The sequence below is a fragment of the Schistosoma mansoni genome, chromosome 4, assembly GCF_000237925.1.
Source record: "Schistosoma mansoni strain Puerto Rico chromosome 4, complete genome".
Taxonomy (NCBI): domain Eukaryota; kingdom Metazoa; phylum Platyhelminthes; class Trematoda; order Strigeidida; family Schistosomatidae; genus Schistosoma; species Schistosoma mansoni.
In genome coordinates, this window is record NC_031498.1 from 10,472,568 (window position 1) to 10,496,616 (window position 24,049).

At 37.3% G+C, this 24,049-nt stretch overlaps 2 protein-coding genes across 3 annotated transcripts in view; one reads left to right on the forward strand and one right to left on the reverse strand.

The window, feature by feature from the left end:
- Window positions 1-4,696, reverse strand: part of Smp_159700 (putative potassium channel tetramerization domain-containing) — a gene marked incomplete at both ends in the record, with an annotated part of 9,619 nt that extends 4,923 nt beyond the window's left edge. The window contains 2 exons of the mRNA XM_018796792.1: window positions 3,516-4,555; window positions 4,673-4,696. Of these exons, the coding sequence (XP_018651899.1) occupies window positions 3,516-4,555; window positions 4,673-4,696 (1,064 nt within the window). The remainder of the gene's footprint in view (window positions 1-3,515; window positions 4,556-4,672) is intronic.
- Window positions 4,697-11,456: 6,760 nt separating this feature from the next.
- On the forward strand, window positions 11,457-23,511 carry Smp_069220.1 (putative es2 protein; the record flags this gene model as incomplete). 2 transcript variants are annotated; one of them, XM_018796793.1, is made up of 6 exons in its annotated part: window positions 11,459-11,581; window positions 12,496-12,628; window positions 12,666-12,814; window positions 12,853-13,104; window positions 14,287-14,612; window positions 22,828-23,173. In XM_018796793.1, the coding sequence occupies 6 exons, from the start codon at window positions 11,459-11,461 to the stop codon at window positions 23,171-23,173; spliced, it is 1,329 nt and encodes a 442-aa protein (XP_018651900.1). The 2 variants fall into 2 exon arrangements, with proteins under 2 accessions (XP_018651901.1, XP_018651900.1); XM_018796794.1 differs by having other exon boundaries at window positions 11,457-11,581; window positions 12,496-12,814; window positions 22,828-23,511.
- Between the last annotated feature and the right edge of the window lie 538 nt (window positions 23,512-24,049).

Consider the following 24,049-nt stretch of genomic DNA (forward strand, 5'->3'; position numbering starts at 1 on the left):
TGCATCAATATTTGTTCTGTCTTTATTTAAATTCATAAAGGGAACTAACTGCATGAAATTATCAAATTAATTAATACATGCCTCATTTGGGCCTTTGTAGAGGATGTTGTTGAGGATGTTACTGACGAATAGAGGAGGTCCATTTGTTGAATTCAAATAAACAAATGATATGATCCTAATTGGTTAAGAAAATGAACTTGATTAACATGAGTAATATTCTAGCCTACTCTGAGATGGGTTTCTCTCCCTTTAAGTGAGAAATATTGCCTCATGAATGGCCTGAACCATTACATACATTGGTCATAAGGAATGAAGTGGTTGAGTGTGTCAACTACTACACTTATCTTGTGAGTCTCATTAATGTTGGTTGGTTCCTGAAGAAATCTCAGCACGGATTTAGAAAGCCCTATTGGTTTTTACCAGTTCACACCACTTATGATGCAGAAGAGATGTTAGTCAACCAAAGAAAAGGTGAGTATTCTGTATATTGGTTTGCGTCGCATTATTTTGTGGCCGTGAAAAATGTACTAGTAAAGTAGAAGACATGTGTAGGCTGTGGGATTTTAGTCATAGATATATTGTGAGACGACTAATTGGAGGATAGTTTTGTTAAACATAGGGTACTCGACAAAGGTAGTAAATCGACTGACGAGATTGTGAATGTCTATTAATTGAGTTGGTTGAGTTATATTACGTATTTCTGATCACTGCCGTTCTTAGCGAGCGATCAGACTGCTTCCCAAACCATATTTAAACCATACAGATCTTTACAAATCCGTGTGCAGGAATAATAGAAAAAATAATGTAACATGTTAAGTTTTCACAAAATTTATTATAATCAACCCTAAAGGGATTGTTCTTCACGCATCAAATTAAAGTCTTTCTATATATAACAACCGTGAATATATCATTTTATTTTCACTTATCAAGATTTCACTATGTTATTTTTAATTTCGATATCTTTTTGTAGTCCAGACCTCCTTAATTAATGTATATAAGCGTATCTGCATTTTGAATGTGTTGACTTTATGATTATTCTATTCAGGTTGAGTTTGTGTTCACATGTCATTATGCACATATACACACAGGAGTATCAAAGAATTCATGATTTCTAAAATGGATTTATGGATAGTGGTGCATAACATTAGGTTTTATACTGAATTAATGTATGAGGTACATACTCACTATAATTCACCTCCAGTTACTGATTAAATTTACGCTCTTATCAATTTCAACTATCCTTTTTTGCTAATCACCAAAGTCACAATTGCTCTAGGCCAGGGATTTGATCAGCGTAGCCTTGAGCAGTATAACCTTTTTGATGTAAATGTGGTTTGTGCGTGTGCTATCATATATGAACTAGAGAAGTGATAATTTCCCAGAAGGCAAATTCATTTAGATCTTAATTATATGATATTATAATGAAATAGCTTCCAGATAGATTATTTACTAGTAAATAGAAAACCTACTCAGCCGTTACGCCTTGAAATAGTACTATTGAATTCTAAGTTATTCTTCCCGTTTTTTTCTTATTACAACGAATGGGATTGAAAGAAATGCGAATTCAGTATGCAGTAAGAGAGAAGAATATTGCTTTAATGAAAACTGTTAGGTTTGTTTCATTCAGATGATATCGTAAAAAGAAACACCGATGATCATAGGTATATTTGAGAAATGATTCATGAATGTTTTGGATTTCTAGATCATTTTAATATGGAATACAAAAAATTTAGATTTTGTGGTAAACACATTACTTACGAGTTATGTAATTAGAACTCAACTGAATAGAATCATAGCATTTTCCATAAAGCTTCTAATTTATGATAAAAAGTAATTTTGTTTATATAAAGAAAATTTACTCTGTTCAAATAGTCCCTCGCCTTCTGTATGATTTCTCAAATAAAACTAAAGATTAGATGAAGTACCATAATAATCACAGTATTTGTTCATCAGCAATGTCACTGTTTTTGAATCTCTATTTACATATTTTAGTTAGAGAAACCTTATATTATCACAGAATTTCCTCTAAAATATGGCATTAACCTGTACTTGACAGTTAGGTTACTAAACAAAAATCAACCATGATTAGTCATGTCTTCTGAATTCCAAAGAGGACATGGTGTCGAAAATATGAGATATACTTTTACTTTCTAGTAAGAAAATAATGAATTTAGAATAACGGTAATAAACCACTGTATTTCCATTGAAGTTTAGTGTTTCAAGTCAAAACAATTTGTAGTATTTGTACGAACTAATGATTCCTTTGTACTTGATTCCCTGCTTATTACAAATCTCAAATACAATATGTTCATTTGTGTTCATCTAGTTTTGTTTGGTTTAAATTACACTGTTTTCGGAACTCTTAGTTAGTACGATAATTCGAATATTTCTAATTATCATACAGTTACATAGTTTAAGATGAAGAAAAGTTATTGATTGGAAAAAAAACTTTAAGATAATGTTAAATTCAAGTTCCACTGATTTTTTAAAAATTAAGGTACAGCAATAGCATTTGTAGTTTAAATTAAGATATCATTATTTGAGACCCTATCTCGTCTCTGCTGAAAGTTAAAACCTATGACAAAAGTTGATATTACAATAGAAGTTTTTAATTAATTCACTACGTCTATGCAAACCTGAAATTCATCGTCTTTTGGGTAAAACAACTAAGCTTGAGTGATTCAGTGAACGGTAATTTAGAATATCTGTATAAATTATAAATTCGGTTTTTAAGTGTTTCAGCAACTCACTCATGTAACTAGGTACTTTCAAGGAATTGGAACTATTTAAAGTACCGCCTTGGAACTATATCTTCATTGTGACAGATTTTACCGTTGGTTTCCTGCTTTTAAGGAAAATATTATATATTCCATTGTAACATAAGTAGGAACTTCATGTCAAATTTCCAAAGAGTTATAAAACGATTAGGAAAGAATGACCAGTATCAAATTTCATGAGGTTAATATCTTCTATTTTACAAGAAGTGTTTTTTATGATGTTAGCTCGTTATCAAATATTTTCAAGTAACTAGTTTTAGATAATTATAGTAAAGCAATATATATCTAAAATTTTAAACAAAGTTTCAAAATTGTCACTTTTCCATTGAATAACTATGTATCTTTCGGCGTTATTTAGATCTTGATTAAGTGTAACCGACTGATCTTTTTATACGGTTAAGGAAACATACATAACAGGCACTTACATCCCTCGTGATACCATTTTATGATCACTAAAACGTAAACTAAGGTGATTAGCTTCTTGTTATAAATCATCAATGTTTCTTTTCAAAAATATTTAATATAATGGAACATACATTTATAAACCTTTTAGGTTTACAGCATTCCAAAATTACCTTCTAAAGATCATATATTGTTTTGTGAGATGTTAGGATAAGTTGAGACGACAATTTCAAACTATTCATCTTACCTATCAGTTAACAAGTGGGATATTATACTGATTGACAATTTTATATTTAAACTAGTAATATGACAGTAGTTACCAAAATTTTCACTTACTTTGTTAAAACTTTTAATGAAGATGTGTACAGTGTACCACCAACATCTATATGTACCGGAGCTGAATATCTGGTAGGACTAGCAGGTTGAGGTACACCAAGTTTAGCCCAGTGCAATACTGGCTTTTTATCAGAAGTATCATATAATTTTGATTGTGGTTGCTGTTGTCGAATTTCATGTTGGATTCCCAAAGTATTGATGCTATCATTAGACTTGAAAAGACCACTTGTGAGTTTTTCTTGTAATTCTGTAAATAAAAGTTCATTGTTATTGTTAGAGATTTTATTTGTTGATTGCATTTCAGATCGTCCAATATTTGTTGTATTCAACAAATCGTTTTTATTAAAACATTCAATGTTTGCAAAGTTGTTCGTTTTCATCATATTGTATCCTTCATAATTAGATTGGTTGTTATTATCATTATTAATGCTGTTCTTAGAGCCTAATTTTACTGATGCAACAATTGGCGAAGCCGAATCATTCAACATATTTAAAAGTAATATTAGATCAGTTGATAATTTGCTATCAACATCAGGATACTCTTGATGCTGTTTTATTTCATTACATAATCGGTATAATTTAGATGGATTCCATGTGCTGACTTCACTACTGTCATGAATCATTGTAACAGATTTGTTAGCTTCAGATGTACTAATAATCTCCGAGTTGTCAGTTGTACAATTATGACTTTCCATCCCTATTTGATGACATGGTTGTAATTGATTGATGAGATTTTTCAGGCCAACACTAAATCCACTTTGAATATTAACGAAATCACCTTGGTTATTGCTAGCGTATTCGTCAACTTTATTTTTATGTTCTGTATACTCTTGGAATTCATTTGAACTTTGAAAGTTCATCCAATTCAGCTTGAGTATGTTTTGACCATTAGGAGCTGTCTGTATAAGTTTAAGAAGTTCTGTTGTCTTATCAGACACCAATTCAGTAGTGTGTGTTGTACTAGGTAGAACTGAAGTTGATATTGGTATATGAGATGATAATTCAGATAATGGTGTGATCTGTTCAGGTATCATTATGTTCTATAAGCTGAAACAGGTATAGTTATATGCCTTAATAATGTTGAATACAGTGGTAAATTTGTACATAATAACGATAATAAAATCCCTTCTTAAATTTCCTTCTTCCCAGAAACTTACTGCAAAATTTCGGTTCGTATTCATAGATTTAAATTGTAGTTATTAGTGTCAAAAATAATGAAGTATTATTCTTCGTTGATTGAACCGGTTCAGACTTAAATTGTTCTACCAATTAACTCTAGTACTCTAGAATTATTCAGGTTGAGACAATAATTATTTATGAAGGTGTTTGCATTAACCTAAAGTGTTTTTTTAATTTTCACTAGACTCAACGCTCAGTAATAAGTGCTTACGTTAAAGATTTATAAATTTTGAAGTCCTACTTTAGTATGAGCTTTTTTCATCTGATCTAATTTTCTAGTCTGTTCACACAAAATAAAACTTAAATATGAAGTAAATTTGATTGGACTTGAATCATACGTAACCAATAATATATTTCATCTCTTGATGTTGGGATTACATATTATTTCACACTATGAATTCGCTAGCAATTAAATTCAAATTAAACGAGGTGTTTTTAATATATAAGAACTTTCGTCTAAATTAGAGCGAATAGTTTCACAGTATTTGGGCGCAGAGTTGATGTAAGACATTAAATAGGAATGATATATTTGTAAAATCTCAGCGAATGAATTTGAAGTAAATCCAACGTTTCAAGAAAATAATATTTCCTTGAAAAAGCTTGGAGCAGATTGCCAGGCGAAACGTTGGATTTACTTCAAATTCATTTGCTGAGATTTTACTAATATATTATTCCTATTTAATGAGGTGTTTTTAAGTTTACTGAATATGGCTTAATGATATTTGTAATTTTAAAGAACATAAAAACAATCAAATAGCTAAATAGGAAAACAAATAATTAGTTCTTTAGATAAGAGTAAATTACATATGTTCAGTACATATTTAAATTCACTTAGTATTGTTTATTTGAATCTTCCCATCGATGTTTTTGGGCTGCAACTGGTCAGTCTCTAATTGGCATATGTGCATACTGTGCGTATCGCCTCGATATAGCCTGAATTCACAAGCCATGGGAAGATTCAAATAAACAATACTAAGTGAATTTAAACTTCACCCCATCGCACAAGCAAGTGGCTATCAGGACTCAATGGCCGAGTGGATAACGCAATGGCGTTTGAAGCGAAAGGTATTGGGTTCGAGTCCCAGAGTGAACATCAACTCTGAGATGCAGGTACATCCAGCCGACGAGTCCCAAATAGGACGAAACGCGTGTCAAACTGGATTCCACTGCTGGTCACTATCCATCTTTGCTTACCATTCAGTACATATTGTTTAAACCAGATATCATAAGTTCAAAAGCCATAGCACTTAAATAAATCACTGAATTTATATAACTTTTGACAAAATCTTATAAATCTATGATAATAAAAATATTGAAGTCATGGCAAATTTTGATAATGATCACTTGATACTAAATGAAAAGCTGTTATGAATTAGAGGTACCGTTAGTACATAATAATTAATACAAGAAAACATCAAATAAGACCATCTTAATTTTATTTACATATCAATATTATGTTAACTGAATAAATTTCGCAAATTATAGTACCCGCGTATTGTACATGTTTGGTTGAACTTACGTTTTTCCAAATAATACAATATAGTTTATTTATTGTGAACCAGAACGAATATCACCATTATAACCCAGGCGCGATTTTATTCATCTCGTACAATCTATCGTTTTGATATATATATATATATATATATATATATATATATATATATATATAAAGAGTAACGTGTTTCCGATCTTAAAACATCCAATGCGGAATGATCACCTCAAGGCATTTCTTATTATAAATAGATACATATTTGTATGTCAGTGTTACACAGGCTCAGATGAATGATTAAGAAACGTTTTAGGAATGCTCTAGGAAAGAAGAAGCGATAAAGAATAACGGAGTATGAGGAGATGAGGTGAAACAAGGTACGAAAGAAAGACAAATGAATAGTTTAGCTAGTAAGAATTTGAAAGTAATATTGAAGAAATATAAAAGTCCGCAGTGACAATGCCAGAACAATGTTAACCTATATTTTGCCTTTAGGCTAGTTTTATAAGTTAGAGTTAACTAGCCTAAGGTAATTTAAATAAGTAGAGGAAAATAGTTGAATAGAAACTGAAGTTTTTAAGTTATAAAGAAACTTAAAATGGGTAAACAAACAATAAATATTCCTATAAAAGTAAAGCAATGAAAAGAAATATTTTAGCGCAAATAAACGTTAATTTAAATGGGAAATAGAGGAGCGAAATTCCTAAACTAGCTTTGTTTGTGTTTGAACTTGAAAGATACACAAATTCAGAGAAAATGACTTCTAAACTTAGGAATAATGCTTAACTTACGTGTCGACTTGGTGTTCTGAAATTCTAATTTAATAATAAGGGAATCATTATAGTGTTTTCGTTTTTAAAGCAGAGTATTTGAGAGACAAAACTATAAAATATATGGAGTATCAAAGGAAAAATAAAAGAACCCAGTTATCAAAATCTAGGAAACTGAAAGTAAATTTCAAAACATTAGCGATTATTTTATAAGTATCAATAGCAAGGTTTGGTTTGCCAATTCTAGGTTCATGATGTCGCGAAGCGCCAGAAATCCAATTTTCCCATTCAGATACCAGGAATACATCACTATTTTATTGGTATTGATGATTTCTATGAATTACCAAGTACCGTAAAAGTGTATAACTTAGGATACATAATTTTTTTGAAGGTACTACTTGGATCCATCTAATTATATGAGAGCTTTTCATATAACGAATATTTCAGTTCAGTAAATAAAAGATTTCTTCATCTAGGGAAACAATTTGAATTACTTCCTCACAAGAACGTGATTCAGTAAACATTTTTGTCCACTGATAAATGCGAATTTTTATCTACATGGAGTTGATTGTATTCACAGAAATACACTTTACGATCCAGTGATGTTAAGTATACGTTACATTTAATAGTTTAATATTTGAAACTGTGGAAACATGACGTGTAGTATCGGTTGGTATATATAGTTCATATACTTCATTCCAGCTTCTGGACAAGCCAATTTACTTTTCCATCATGAGTCATGTTTTGACCTTGTTAATTATTCACTTATCAATCCTGACCATTTTTTTTATATGAGCGTATGTGTGTGTACACTTTTTATCTTATTCATCACATGTCTGTAACTTATGCTTATCGGACTGTAAATATTGATCAACACTTGGTAAAAGTGAGTTGGCTTACCAGCCATCTCCAATGCGTGTCATTTATGCTTCGCTCGCTGATATTTGCTCATATGGTTATAGCATTCTGATCTGTGTCATTTGTTAATAAAACTGTAGTTGCCGCTTCTCTTTACCTTCTGATTTTATGCACCGTTAAGATTTGTATTACAACGGTTATCGAGATGAATGATTAACGAAGCACGGCATTACAGACGTAAGCCATCATCCTTTTGTAAAAAAACTACATGCTTAGAATTTATTTCTCACTGAGATATTACTATGTGTAAATTCATCCGTCTATATGGATGCTTTCATTCAAATAAAATGTGGCTTGCAATTGTTGAGGATCTATTAGCTTAATCAAATTTCTGAAATGTATTGGTCTGAAATATCATAGTAATATTCAAATACTATTATACTATTAATTCACAATTTCCCAGACAGTATTGAGTGAGCAAGTAAAAAGTGAAGATTAAGAAGTTATGTGTGACAGAAGAGGAATGAAGTAGCGATTGTCTGAGATGACTTGCCATTTGAAGGTCAGATACTTCTGAAATGGTCAAGGCAAACCACAAGTTTGTTGTCCGTTCTTCATCCATTAACATAGACAGAAACACAATTTTCTGTCAAAATGACTATATAATAACATCCAGTAGTATCATGAAGGTTAACTCGGGTATAAGTGGTCATGTAACAACTTAAGTTGGGTGGTTAAGAGTTGATAATGCCAAAATATTATCGCTTAATTATTTACTTACTTCCTTTTTTTGTTTGGGCACTATATTTTCTATCATCCCATATTGAAAGTTAAAACTTTTGCGTGCTGAAAATAAGAAACTAGCACTTCAACCTCTCTGTTCCACTATCGGAATAAAGGCCTGTCAAAACAACTAGTCTAGCTGTTTCTACATATAAAACGAATGGTATCTACAGGCAATAAAGACCTAGTCGTCAGAAAAAGCGGACGTCATGAAGAGTTACATCGAACGCTCATAAAACACTTGATAGTGATGCATCTAGTTACTGATATTTGTCAGTATTGTGAAGAGTTTGAGGATACGACTAGTATTCTAGTTTGACAACTAGCGACCAGCAGCACCTCCTATATTCGAAACTTCTTCCACTCAATAGAAATCAGAAGTCAGACGAGAAGAGGTAGGAAAGATATATTTGATACGTTATCAATATATCGAGGAACGTTTATTCTAAGCTGACTAGTGAACGTAGGAGCAGTGTTCCACGCCGAGTTGAAACGCGATCTGGTACGGATGCATGACCGAAAGCTTTCAGTTAAATAAGTCCACTTAAACAACGTGGTCAGCATCCAATGTCGAACACTTAATGAGCTATTGATTTTGGGGAATTATTTACAGCTACAGATCACTCCCCCCCTAGTGAGATAGTGATGCCCCTAAGACGTGACCAGCCAGAAGTTTAAACCCAACGAGTTTGTCGTTGGCAAACACTCTTCTGATAGCTTGCTTCGTTTAGCAGCGTCTGGTCGTCTTTCCTTAAACTAAGGGGCCATGAGGTACAACATAGCAATAAAGAAATAAAGTACAGTGAAAATTTCGGTTCCTTGTGAAACTTCGTCGTTCTTTTCTAGCCGTCCTGGAAAAGAGAAAAAATAAAACGTGTGAGTGCATATCGAAAATACACTGGTACTTGCGTAGGGACACAAGATGAGCGGAAAAAAATAAATTAATACACTTGCAACAGCGTAAGAGCGATCGAAAAAAATTGGTTTTTTTGGGTTTTGTTTTTATATAAAAAAATATAAATACGCTCAAAAAAATAAATGTTTTGTTTTTTGTTTTTGAAATAAATAAAAAAATGAGCATATTAAAAAATTATTTTTTATAATAAATAATGAAAAGGGAATTCGAGATTAAGTTTGTGTCCTACGTGCAATAATCGTTCTGGAAATCTTACTCTTCTTCCAGAACACGTTGTTTTAAGTTTATTTTCCGATGTTGACGAAGGTGTGTGTCGGCTGTCGTGTGGGGTACTACGAGTGTGGGAGCCGTGTTGTACCGAAGGAAATTCGACGTAGCTAGGGTTTCCTTCTAAGTACGCTGCTTTGAGGCGATCGATACGATGCTATCGTTCGTGCCGTTCTTATCGACTACATAGTACTTGGGTTCACGTTGAATAACTTTGAGGGGTCCTTCGTGTGCTGATTCGAGAGGTCGTCCATGTGAGTCTCGACGAACGAAGACGTGTGTACCATGTCGTAATTCAGGTTGAACGAAAACATCAGTTGATTGAGGTCGAGTGTGAGCAGGTTTAACTGAACGCATAGCGTTTGTAAGCCTACTCGTGTAAGAGTTTAGATCCATGTTCACTGAAGAAGCCGAAGGATCTACGAATTCTCCTGGAAGTCGGAGTGTCGTTCCGTAAACGAGTTGAGATGCAGTGTATCCAATGTCAGCTTTCACTGCATTGCGGATACCTAGTAAGACGAGTGGAAGAGCGTCTGTTCACTGTGAAACGTTTGTAGCTGATAGTGAAGCTTTAAGTTATCGATGAAAACGTTCTACCAACCCGTTTGCATGTGGGTGGTATGCTGTCGTTCGGAAGCGAGTGATTCCTAATTGTGAGGTTAGACAACGGAAAAGTCCAGATTCGAACTGGCGTCCGCGGTCTGTAGTGACGGTTGAAGGGCAGCCGAAATTTGCTACCCATCGTTCGACGAAAGCGCGAACCACACTTTCAGCAGTAATGTTCGTAATCGGTACTGCTTCTGGCCATCGAGTGAAACGGTTTGCGCATGTTAAGAGATATGAGTATCCGTTTGAATCGGGTAACGGTCCTACCAAATCTAGATGAACGTGGTCGAAACGAGCGTCAGGGGTTTTGAAAGAGCCTAAGGGACATTTGTTGTGTCTTATGACCTTAGATTTCTGACAGCTTACACAAGAGCGTGCCCACTTCCTCACGTCTTTATTCATGCCAGGTCAGCAAGACCGTTCGGCTTAAGCTTGATTGTTGCACGGACGCCTGGATTAGAAAGATTGTGCAACGTATTGAAGACGTTGCGTCTTATATGAGAGGCCCGTCTACTTGGTTAAGATAGGAATATTGTAACATCATAGGTTATGTCGAAGTCAAACTATGTGATTGGTGCCTAACATAGCATAACCCACTATGATAATCAGAACAGTCGGCTTCTATTTTGACTGTACAGATCATACAAGTACCTTTCTAAACAACGGCTTATAGTGGCAAAGATAGATATGTGAAGTAGGATGTGGAACCACTACTGTTTGGGCATATAAGTTAGCGTTGCTCCATCCGTGATCTTGGAGAGGCCCCATTGACTGTTCATCTTTCATTTGACAACCATACAAAGAAAAGTTGGCTCAGTCAGAAGAATTGTTTGTCGAGAGTTTAGTGGTGGTTCACTGAACATATGACACAAACAAATAAATATCGAACTGATTGTAAACTGTGCAACAAAGTAGTTAAACTGCCGCATTTCAAACATGGACAGAGACTTGAAGAGGTACTTAAGCAGAAAGAAGCAAGCGCGAAGCGAAAATCGAGCTATTTCAACACATTGAATCTCTGAACGTCGTTCAGTTTTATGGGCGGAAACTTTGCTTTTAGCGCTACCGTTTTTACATGGATCAAGTATCGTCTAAAGTGATACACGATGTTAGTGGTCGGAAGAAACTTATTAGTTTCAATCCAATCCAGGGTCGAATCACAACTCAAACAGTCCGGGATGAAGAAGAATATATGGAGGTATTACGAAATCTATCTGAGTTTATTCATTTTGTTGATATGATGAGTTTATTTTGTTAACTCAGTTTAGACACATCAATAGAGATTATTTCTAATCATGCGTTACAAGTTTTTAGATCATCATTTGTACAATACATGTTTGGGATGGTTGTTAGAAACCTCAAGTAACATGTGGCCTCAGAATTTTTGTTCTTTATTTCTCTTACTTTGCCTTAACGCCACATCCCTAGTGCTTGGTCTTGAATATTGCCATTGTTACTCGATTATACCTCTTTATTGTCATTGATAAAGGAAGGTCATCCGATATATATGCGCCACACAAAAAATTGTCATTTCATTTCACTTGTGTGAGGGCCATGATACTGCCTGGGTCCGCAGACCGAAGCAGGTGGTTTTCTCAGGGGGCCACATCCCCAGCCTTTGACCTAAAAGTCTAATCCATAAGGTAGTGAAGCATTGTGAGAAAATGCAGTCCCATGGTAACCGGTGACCAACAATAGGTTCATACGCCATTTGTTCCCTCAGGGTACCGGAGCCCATGTGAACCACTGGTTTGAAATCAAGGTTTCTCAACTCCACTAGGTAGACCCTCCGTGTCCATCAAACCGGTAAAGCACTGGACATTCGATTTTCGTCCTCTCAATTCTATGAACAACAGCCCAGCTACGAGAAGGCAGTGAGTATGACTTTCCTGGCAGAGACTGTATACGTAAGGTAGTGGGTACTGTGCAAATCATGTGACAAAGTACATAGTGTTATGCTACTTAAGAAGGGGTGTTCAATTGCATTTCAGTTCTTATGAAATTAGCATGTTCATTAGATTAACCAAATATAATTAAGGTTTCTTTTCCTGGTTAATACATATTGTGTTTCAGTCAATTTGTGTTTATCAGCGCGTTCATTTTATATTTTAGCATCTGGGAAAAATAATACAACGGGATTTTTTCCCTAGCCTTACAACAAACGAAGAAAAGGGAGTCGATGGTGAACACAGTGAGCTTAAGGATCGAAGTGCACTTTGTATCGATTCTCATAATCCTGAAAAGAGTAGACATTGAATTGGGAAGTAACTTGGAGACTTTAGGTGATCCAACTGCTATGTCTTTGGATAAATACATGGCTAATAATACGACGGAAGACGATGCATCCTTCGCGGAGCTAGTTGAAGAAAACGAAAGAAAGCAGCGAATTAAGCTGGCCCCTTTTTTCCCTTCTCTTCAGTGTTCTGCACCTGTACGTTCAACCTTGAGTTCTCGTTATCCTTTGACTAGGCACCTTTAGACAATCCAAAAACCTTGGCTCTCCCTGGTGTTTCAAATGCTGTTGTTGGACCTAGGGTCACAATTACTGGGAACAATGCTGTTCATTTTAATCCTGATGGTACGTCTCAAACCAGGGAGGAATTGCTGGAATTTTTGTCAAAGGAACGTAAAATCGTGTCGACTAATACTCGATTCAAGAGACCTTTCCCAGTGAATCTGGAAAAAAAACGTACAATGAAACATTTACTTGCAGCAAAGCTGGTAAGTTGGGAATTAGCAGTTCATTTGTACTATGCTAGCTGTTATTTGTGGTTTGCTACTTTAATCTATCTTGATTTGATCCCATTCTCATTGTAAGACATAAGATTAAAGTGAGCATTGAAAGGTCAGTTAGTCTAAAGATGCATTTTGCGGTTTTCTGAGTCTTAATATATTTTCTATGAGGACTATATAATACTTTTGTACATTGTGCTTATAATCCGTGACTTTGATTTTATTACCATGAACTGAACGAATTCCATCTTTTTCTCTTCTAGCTTCACCAACTAGGATAAAAACACCAGTTTTGCAGATGAAGTTTCTTAACTTTGACCCAGTAGAAAAGTAATTAAGGTTTATCGATTATATATCAGTAAGTAGTGGTTAGAATAATTAAACTGATTACTTGTCATTATTTGACGAAAACCATGTTAAAAATGTGTCAAAATTCCATTGCAGGTTTTCACACTTGGCAATGCTCTGTAACTGGATTTTAATCTAAACTAATCGGTGTTGATTTGAGTAGTAATACTGCTATCCGAAATATAAAAGCTAATGTGCTTAATAATTGTTCATCTCATAGATTGATTAGTATCAGTTTTCAAAGATTACTTTAATGCAGAAGTAAAATGTATTGTCACCCTAACCACAATTAAACTGAGCAGTAATGAGAAATTACTGCACCAAAAAACGTCCTTCGTTGAATACTCATTGCTCTTCATCAATGACGTTATCGGTCTTTTCAGTCTTTTAAATTAGCCAGTCTTGTGATTTTTGCTTACCAATCTTGTATCCAAGTGACCAGTGCTATTGCTATCTTAAATTAAAAGGTTAGTCATTTTCTATAAGCGGCGAATTATGTATGCTAAAACGGGGGTTTATTTGTCACTATGTGAATGGAATGCTTTAAAAGCTTATTCAGTCTGAACATTGTCACTGTCTATACGTAACGTATTCCACTCTGAATGAGAGCATTAGTAGGTAGATTTTACTTCGCATTTTTAGTCTGTAGGTTAACATGCTATCTGAACTTTACTGACTCATAACCAATGAAGAAAACATCAATATTTGTCTCTATTAATGTGAAAAAGGATCAACCAATTATTGAGTTCTAGTTCGAAAACTAGTTTAGTTATTTGAAATATTCATGTGGAGTTTTTAATTACTTGGTTTTATTTTAAACAGGGTCGTATCGGCCTTAATGGTTTAGAAATGAACTCACCATACGGAACTCCTCAGGCTTCTGGGTATAAATTTCTTGATTCTTCCCCTTCACCAATGGCAATGTTTCCTCACACACCTTTGATGACTTGGGGTGAATTGGATTCGACACCTTTCCGACTAGATGACAGCGAAACGACACCATCAGTTGTATCTGGTGGTCCAGCCTTTCGTATCCCATCTCCTTCTCAACGTGAACAGCTTGCCCATCAATTAGCAGATAAAGCAAGTCGTCAACGTGTGCGTGATCGTTTGGAAGCAGTTAAAAGAATGCAGTCAGCAGCGTCAAGGTAAGTGTATTTACAATTAAAAATTACTAGTGTTTTACTACCGTACATTTTAGCACTTAGTTGTCCCACAAATAAATTTAACTCAGACATATTCAAATAAGAATAGATGTGAAAAGGTGGACGTGATTTCCATTCTTGGTATATGTACGCACTACTGATACTGTGAGATATGTACATAAGGTGGAAATGCGTACCTAAAAACAATGTTGTCTCTAGTTATTTATTTATTTATTTAAACACATAAATATTGGTACAAAGAAGTACCAGATAAATATGCGCCTCACAAATCTCATTTGATTTGTGTGAGGGCTGTGATACTGTCCAGGTGCCCAGACTGAAGCAGGTGGTTTTCTTAGGGGGCCACACCCGGAGCCTTTGACCTAAAGATCTGATCCACAAGGCAGTGGAGCATCGTGAGGAGATGCAGTCCCATGGTAGCCGGTGACCAACAGTTGGTTCATACTCCATTCGTTCCTTCAGGATACTGGAGCCAGCCCATGTGCACCATTGGTTTGGAATCAGGGTTTTCCAACTCCCCTAGGTGGACCCTCCACATCCACCAACCCGGTGAAAGCGCCGGACATTCGCTTTTCGTCCTCTCAATTTCGTAAACGACAGTAATGCCACGAGAAGGCAGTGAGTAAGACTTCCCTGGCAGAGGCTATATATTCGCGTGGCCATATGAGAGCATTTCGAGAGGGAGAGCAGACTCTCCCCACTCTCGGCCGTACCAGGGCATTTGGGGGCACAGACGTTTGGTCGCTGTGGTCTAGTGGTTAGGACATTGCGTTGTTGTCTCTAGTAGTTTTTATGATGCGTTTCTGGTTTCAAATGATCTTATTCCTCCTTTAAGTTTTACTGAAACATAATCTAATTGTAGGATGAATGTACGATATGATGTGACCTATTCAACAGCAAATGCACTGTGCAGAAGTCTCCTTTGTGTTACTTTATCACTCAGTTAAGACCATTATTTCTGAAGGAGATATGTAGATAACAGTCATTTGGTCATATGGTCCTCCAAGGATTCATAGACGTACCTGCTGGACATAACTTTCTCGTCGACTGAATTTTCGGGCATTGATTTCCTACCAGGAGGTCCACTTATCGACTTAGAATACGCAGATGATATAGTCCTGTTTGGTGAAGACGCTGATAAAATGCAGTCTTTTGGTAGCACTGAGCAGCGATGTTAGGATGTTTAGGATGCGTTTCTGACCTTCTAAATGCAAGTTGTTGCTTTAAGATGCCTGCGCCAATACCTTAACTAAGGATAGGGAGTAAAGTAGCCGAACGTGTCGACAACTTCACTTATCTTGGAAGTCTGATCAGCCCTAATGGATTGGTGTGTGACGAAATCTCTGCATGGATTCAGAAAGCCCGTCTGGCTTTTGCCAACTTACGTCACCTATGGCGAAGACGAGATATCCGTCTATTAATTAAGGGGCAGGTATACTGCGCAACAGTTCGTTCTGTTTTACTTTACGACCACGAAATGTAGCCATTAAGAGTAGAAGATACTCGTAAGTTACTAGTGTTTGACCACAGATGTCTTAGAAATATTGCTCGCATCTGCTGGGATCACCGGGTAAGTAATAGTGGGATTATACGTAGGGTATTAGAGAATGATGGCAAGTCAGTTGATAAGGTTGTAAATCTCCACCGACTGAGATGTTTGGGCCACGTATTACGTATGCCTGAACACCGACTACCACGACGCGCAATGCTGACCGATGTTGGGGATGGTTGGAAAAAAGTTAGGGATGGCAATACCAAAGCGTGGCATCAGTGCTTGAAGTCACTAACTTTTAGTCTGAGCCATGTTGGCAGATGCAGACTACTTGGTTGGGGTCCGGGTGACTATCGTAACCAATTGTAGGAGACTGTGTGACATGGATGAGAATCGATCACAATGGCGTAGGTGTATACACTCTTTGTGTTCTCTTAAACCGTGAGATTAAAATTGCTTCATATCTTTCTTCCTGTACTATATCGTTATATACAATCTATCTTTTATATAATACTACCATTGAGTTAGCTACTATGAATTTGATGTTCATCTTTTTGTACTAATAAGGTGTAGGGACTTGGACCGATGCATAAATGTACCTAGTCCTATGTTGTAGCTGACTGACGTTGACTGGTACATGGTTACTGAAGTTCGTTTATTTCGATCCTATATTCATGTATATATTAAAAAGAACAAGCAAAATTGTGCTATTGTGTTTCAACTGTTTCTGAGTTAATAGTAAATGTGGATGGGTCGTATCGCTCTTTATTGATTCGTATGTAATTTCCACGAACTGTTTCCTTTTGTTCTAGAGGATCTGAGGTTATAGCGAGCACACTATGATTCAAACATGACTTCATTCACAAATGCTTGTAAAAGTAAGGCAGCTAGAATGCTATTCAGTCATGCTCCCAAAGTTAAGCTTGTAGGGAGTGTATAGTGTTGATATTTATTTAGACAGGATAATAGAGACTGATCAACTGCAGTCCATAAAATCAGCAGGAAGATTCATTACACCGATACGGATTAAATGAAAACTCATACTCGTAACACAAATGAATGGCTATCTGGACTGAGTAGCTAGGTAAGTAACGCGTTGGGGGTTTGAAGTGAAAGACACTAGGCTTGATTAATCAAGTCTGACTTATCAATGGTCTCCTAATATAAAACAATTTATGTAGACTGCAATCAAACGATAATATATTAAACTGATAGATATAAATAAGGTTACACTAATTTAGCCATCGTACAAATAATGACTTATGAATTATTAACATATTTAACTGAGAAAATAGAACAGAACTAAAATTCGTGCATAGAATGCAAAAAATCAGTCTTATAAATGTGCCGAAATACTCCAACTATGTAGAGTGACACATCAGAGTAGCACAAATAGTTTGTTATCACGACATAGTAATATAGAACGATTGTATCCCTGCATAGATTTACTTATTTATTTAAACGCATAAACGTCGGTACAATAAGGCACCAAATACATATGCACCACACTTCATCATTCTATTTGTGTGGGGGCTTGGTTACTGGCCGGGCGCTTAAGCCGAAGCAATGGTTTTTGTAGAAGGTCACTCCCAGAGCCTTTGGTCTAAATGTCTAATCCACAAGGCAGTGGAGCAACGTGATGCGATCCCATGGTAGTCGGTAACCAACAATAGGTTCATGCCCCATTTGTTCCCTCAGGATCCTGGAGCCCATGTGAACCATTGGTTTGGAATCAGGGTTTTCCAACTCCCTTAGGTGGATCCTCTGTACCCACCAACCCGTTTAAAGCTCCGGACATTCGCTTTTCGTTCCCTGAATTTCGTAAACAACAGCCCGGCTGCGAGAAGGCAGTGAGTATGGCTTTCCTGACAGTGGCTGCATAAGCGTGGCCATGTGAGAGTATTTCGAGAGGGTGAGCGGATCGTTCCCACCCTCTGCCGTACCATGGTATTTGGGGACCTCTCGGACTAGAAGATGCATATCAATATGTAACAGTTAAGCCTAGAAGTTCTTTAAAGTACGACAATCATTTTTCACGGTGGTCAATATTGTTAGCTTAACGTTAACAAAAAAATATGATTATGTTATGTCACATAGAAAGTCAACAAATCAGACATGATAAACGATGGAACAAAAAGATCAAAAACATTCATCTTCCTATCATGACTAAACAATTTAATCAGCTTCCCAATGCCCTGGTACGACCGAGGGTGAGGAAAATCCGCTCTCCCTCACGGAATGATCTCACAAATAAGTAAATCTATGAAGAGATACAATCGTTCTACATTACTATGTCGTGATAACAAATTATTTGTGCTACTCTGATGTGTCACTCTACATAGTTGGAGTATTTCGGCACATTTATAAGACTGATTTTTTGCATTCTATGCACGAATTTTAGTTCTGTTCTATTTTATCAGTTAAATATGTTAATAATTCATAAGTCATTATTCGTACGATGGCTAAATTAGTGTTAGTCAGCCAGTCATTCACAACGTAGAACTTCGTACGTACGTACATCAGTTCGAGTTGCCATACCACATTAGCACAGAGATGAAGTTGTTGATTCAAATCCCATAGTGGAAGAAGTAGTAAGAATATAAGCATTAATGTGAAAGATTAGGGTTTGAAGATAATATTGAAGGAGTATAATCCAGTGAAATAAATTTGAAAAGAGAAAAAGGATAGGGACATGAAGAATTCAGAAGACTAGAATTTAGTGGAACATAAAGAGTGGATGCACCTTCGCCATTACAAACGATTTTGAGTCGTCATTCAAGGTCTCTAACCATCGATTGCTATCATCTCGCGAATCCCAACCAGGTAGTCTACACCTACAAACGTGGCTCAGTCCAATTGTCAGTGACTTCATGGATTTGTGCCACGTTTTGGTCTGGCCACCCCTAGCTTTCTTCTAACCTACTTCTTCACCATAAAGCATTGCACGTCTGGGTAGTCGGTGGTTGGGCATACGTAACACGTGTCCCAGCCATCTCAACTGATGAAGTTTCAATACTTCATCAATCGATTTGTCATCCTTACCTAGTACCCGTTTCCTAATAACTGCATTACTTACCTGGTGGTCCCAGGATATACGAGCAATGCTTCGGAGACACCTATGATCGAATACTAGCAGCCTACGAATATCCTCTACTCTTATCGGCCATGTTTCACTGCCATAAAGTAAAACGGAACGAACTGCTGCAGAGTAAACACGTCCTTTGGTTGCTAGACGGATATCTCGCCTACGCCATAGATGACGCAAGTTGGCGAAAGCTAGACGAGCCTTCTGTATCCGTGCTGAAGTTTTGTCACACACCAGACCACAAGGGCTGATGAGACTCTCAAGATAAGTGAAGCGGTCGACACGCCCAGCTACTTCACTCACTATCATTAGTTCAGGTGTCGCTGCAACCCAATCCTGAAGTAACATTTTGCACTTCGAGGGAGAGAATCGCATCCCGAACATGCCTGCATAGTTGCTTATAGTGGTCAGAAGACTCTGCATTTTGTCAGCGTCTTCACCGAATAAAACTATGTCGTCGGCGTATTCTAAGTCAACAAGTGAGCCTCCCGGTAAATGTTCTACTCCTGGAGGTTTAGCTGATGAGAGTGTTATCTCTAAAAGTATGTCAACGACAAAGTTAAACAAGAATGGGGAGAGTGGACAGCCCTGACGAACACCACTTGAGGTAATCAGTTCTGATGACAGTTCGCCATAGGCTCTAACTCGACCAGTTGTGTTCGAGTAGAGAGCCTTTATGAGGTTAATGTACTTCTCTGGTACTCCTTTCAGTGACAAACACTGCCATAGGACCTCACGATCAACTGAGTCGAATGACGCCTTAAGGTCAAGAAATACTACTATTGTGGGATGTCTGAATGTATGTCTATGTTCTAGGATCTGACGTAGAGTGAATATCTGGTCTATGCAACCACGTCCAGGTCGAAAACCAGCCTGGTTTCCTCTAGTCTGCTCTTCACGAGCTTTGGTTAGGCGTCTAAGTATTATTGAAGCTAATATTTTAGTCAAACTGATCCCTCTGTGATTGTCACAGGAGGTCTTTTGTCCTTTCTTATAGACTGGCACAATCAGTGATTGGGACCAGTCAGATGGAATTACGTCTAGTTCTCAGATTCTACCTAAGACCTCAGTCAATCTCGCTGCTAGTACTGGACCACCATCCTTAAAAATCTCAGGGGTAAACCTATCAGGGCCTGCGGCTCTCCCTCGCTTCAGATTTCCTATAGCTTTTTCAACCTCGTAGAGAGTTGGAGGACTTACCTCAATTTTCCATTCAGGACGACTGGGGATCGTGGGTAACTGAAGTGTGGCTGAAGGCCAGTTGAACTGATCCTTAAAGTGTTCTGCCCATCGATCCAATCTCCTGGATTGAGAATGAATGATATGCCCATCTTTATCTGAGATGGTTTCACTGATACTTGGATTCCTAATACCGGTTTCTTTAACGAGTCTGAATCGCTGCCTACTGTTACCTATTGCCGCTGCCTTTTCCATCTCTCTTGCTTTCGCTACCCACCACTGTTCACGATCATTACGTAGGCTTCTTATTAGCCTGCGCTTAAGCTGACTCCGCTCTTCGTTATGTTCAGAGCCAGCTGGGATTAGTTTTCGAGCATCTATCAGTGCGGTAGATTCTTCTGAGATCCAGTGTTTCTCCCTGACCTTATGGTTTACCCTACTAGCGGATATCACTGCTGTTTCTACAGCTTTTCGGATGTCATTCCGCGCTGTCTCGGGGTAGGCACAACTTGCATGGCTGCCTAACTGTTTTTCCAGTTGTTCCTGAAATACTTTTTTAGCTTGCCTATCATTAAGTAGAACCCTTAGAGGCTTACCTACAGTGTCTTTCTTACGTCCAGTAAGACGCAGACAGATACGTGCTCGCACTAGAGCATGATCTGAATCTAAACATGTGCTCCAGAATGAGCGACAGTCTTCTATTGAGCCCCTCCATCGGTGGCTGATAGCGATGTGATCTAATTGGGTCCAACGTTGGGACGAATTCGGGGGTCGCCAGGTCAAAAGATGTTTTTCCTTATGCTTAAAGTTAGTATTTGCAAGAAATAGGCGGTTATCTGAGCACAGCTGCAACAGACGGTCGCCATTATCTGTTCTTTGAGCCACGACACCATAAGATCCACCCAGGTGTCTTTCCATTTCACTTATTTTACCTACTTGAGTATTGAAGTCACCTGCCACTATTACTACATCAGAACGCCTAGCTTTACGGAGAAGGTCAGAAAGTTTCCTGTAGAACTCATCTTTTATACCGTCTGAGCTGAGTCAGTGGAAGAGTAGGCAGAGACGACGAAGAGGCAACGACGAGTTTCCCTATCTTTTCGAGTCCTTACTGATCCGTTTAGTCGGACAGCGCATAGACGACTGTCTACTGGGATCCAGTCTAAAAGAGCTAGTTCTGCCCTAGGACTTATAATGCTATACCCACGCCAGCGAGGCCACGGGAAGCAGCATCAGGGCTTCCAGATACACGAAGCGTGTATCGAGATGGTTCTTTATTTTGATTAGGTGAGGTCAAATGAATGACGCTACTCGGATCTTGTATGCGCGTTTCGTAGACGCAGCACACATCGATGGTGTAAGATTGTAAAGTCCTAGCTAAGGAAGCCTGTTGTCCTATTTGGCACAATGTCCGGACATTAAAAGTTCCTACATGTGGTTTAGAGCGTGGTTTCAGGAGACCAGGAATAACATTCCGTGTACTCGAATCGTTTGCCCTAGCGGTGCGAGGTGATAAAAGGACGTGGGAAGGGTAAGTCGTGGAGATAAGAGAGTTATTAGGTGTAGGAGGGATTTGAAAGTGACCAATTTGGTCTCGTGTGCAGTTATGGGTATGAGGGCTAATATCACTTCCCGGCTGCCCACACCGTGGAAGGGTATTTTTTGAGGGACCTGAAAAGGAAGTTGGGTTAGTGTTGGTCATAACGACCTGGGAGCGTGACCGCAGTGTCCAAGAGACAACTGCTTGAGGCCGGTCACGCACGGCCTTTTTGTGGGGGATTTTTGACGTGTTAACTCCGTTCTTCAAAGGTCCTTACCGCCGGAGACGGAAATCCGTGGGATAAGGTTAGGTGTGCATTTTTAGGGTCGACCTTTTCTAACCCCACCCCTCCTTGTGGGAAGGCAGCATCGCTGTCATGCTGGTTGTCTGAAGGAAACACCTTACTGCCGTCACACCTCTGTACAGTCGGCAGTACGACTTCGCCTTCGGACCTTGGGATTGCTGCTTTTAGTCTTACCGCTCTTCAACCGACCTATCTGGCATGGTAGGACCTCGAGGAACGATTGTTCCAGCCAGCATAGCTCGATTGCTTCATCACGATAGGTAAGCCTGACCACCACGTCAAGGTAGCAGCAACGGTCAGGGCTAAATTAGTGTAACCTTATCTATATCTATCAGTTTAATATATTATCGTTTGATTGCAGTCCACATAAATTATTTTATATTAGGAAACTATTGATAAACCAGACTTGTTTAGCCATGTCAAATCAATGTTGATGCAAACTTCCCTTTGTCAGAAACCCGTATCAGCTGAATAAATGACATTTTATTTATTGAAATGCTATTTCTAATTCTATTAGAATGTTAAGTGTGTTATATTAATTTCTAAATTTTTATATTCAGACTTTTTAAATGATTTCACATTTCACTTATTTTGTAGTCCGTCACGGTCGCTACTCTCTCCTGCTGCTCTTCGTTTACTCGCTTCCAGCTCATCGATTATAAATAACGAACCAAACAGCCGACCTTCAACTGGCACTGCTCGTATTGGTGGGCAGACATGTTCTCCTCTTCCTAAAGTCAATACTCCTCGGCGCGTTCCATCTGATTTGGGTGTTGTTAGACGTCCAAATTCAGCACGTTCAACCCCTCACTGCGAATCTGTGAAACCGAACACTACTGAAAAGAAAATTCCTCCAGAACGCGGTGATATCCAGGTCGATAAACCTGAATCTTCTTCATCGATTACAGATAACTTACTGAATTTAAAATGTCAAAATTTGTGATTCTTTGTATTTATCAAATTGGAAAATTTCATGTAGATATGCCTCTATTACTATACTTAGACTCATAGTATTATGTACAGTAAATGAGTACAGTTTTTCTCCCTATGATTTGCTTCCCAATTAAATTTCTTGTTAAATGCATCATTTTTATTAAGTTTTGCACTCTATTCAATACTAATTTATAGGGACATTAAGTCATGTATTGAACGTGGATTTTATTGTTTTCGCATTCTTTAAATGATAACTGTAAAGCATGAGTTGTATCAATATCTAAGTAGTTGGTTTGATATGCGTCATCTGTTGTCAAAGCTAATGATGATTAAAATTATCATTACAATATTTTGCTTTTCCAAAAAAAGAATTCAGTTTGTTCGTAAAGTTGTCTGATAAATCGTCTTGAATAGGCTCTGTTTAATCCGTTTATTTTGAAAATCTGGTCAACTTACATTTAATTTTGTAACAGAATATCATAAATTGTTGGCTTACACTCTCTATGCATACGTAACTTAGTTTTGAGCTGAAGGGGTGAGGTTCTGTGCACATTTTGGAACAACTTTTTAGGTACTTATTTTTTAATAATGTCGGATATCATCATCGAAGAACATTCAGATGGAGATAACACAATCCAATCAATGATTCATAAACTACTTAATTCCTAACACGGATGTCTATTGATGCACGTGGTTACAGTTCACAAAAGTATGCACAATACGTTTTGACTACCAGTGTTAACGAGGATTCATAGCCTCATCCATCATCACATAATTTATTCTTAAAAGCACATACATAGCTTCAATATTGCATACTTTGTGGTCCCACCGTAAGCAAGCAATAGTTTTAAAGCAGATAAATTCAAATACTTGAAATCTGCTCATT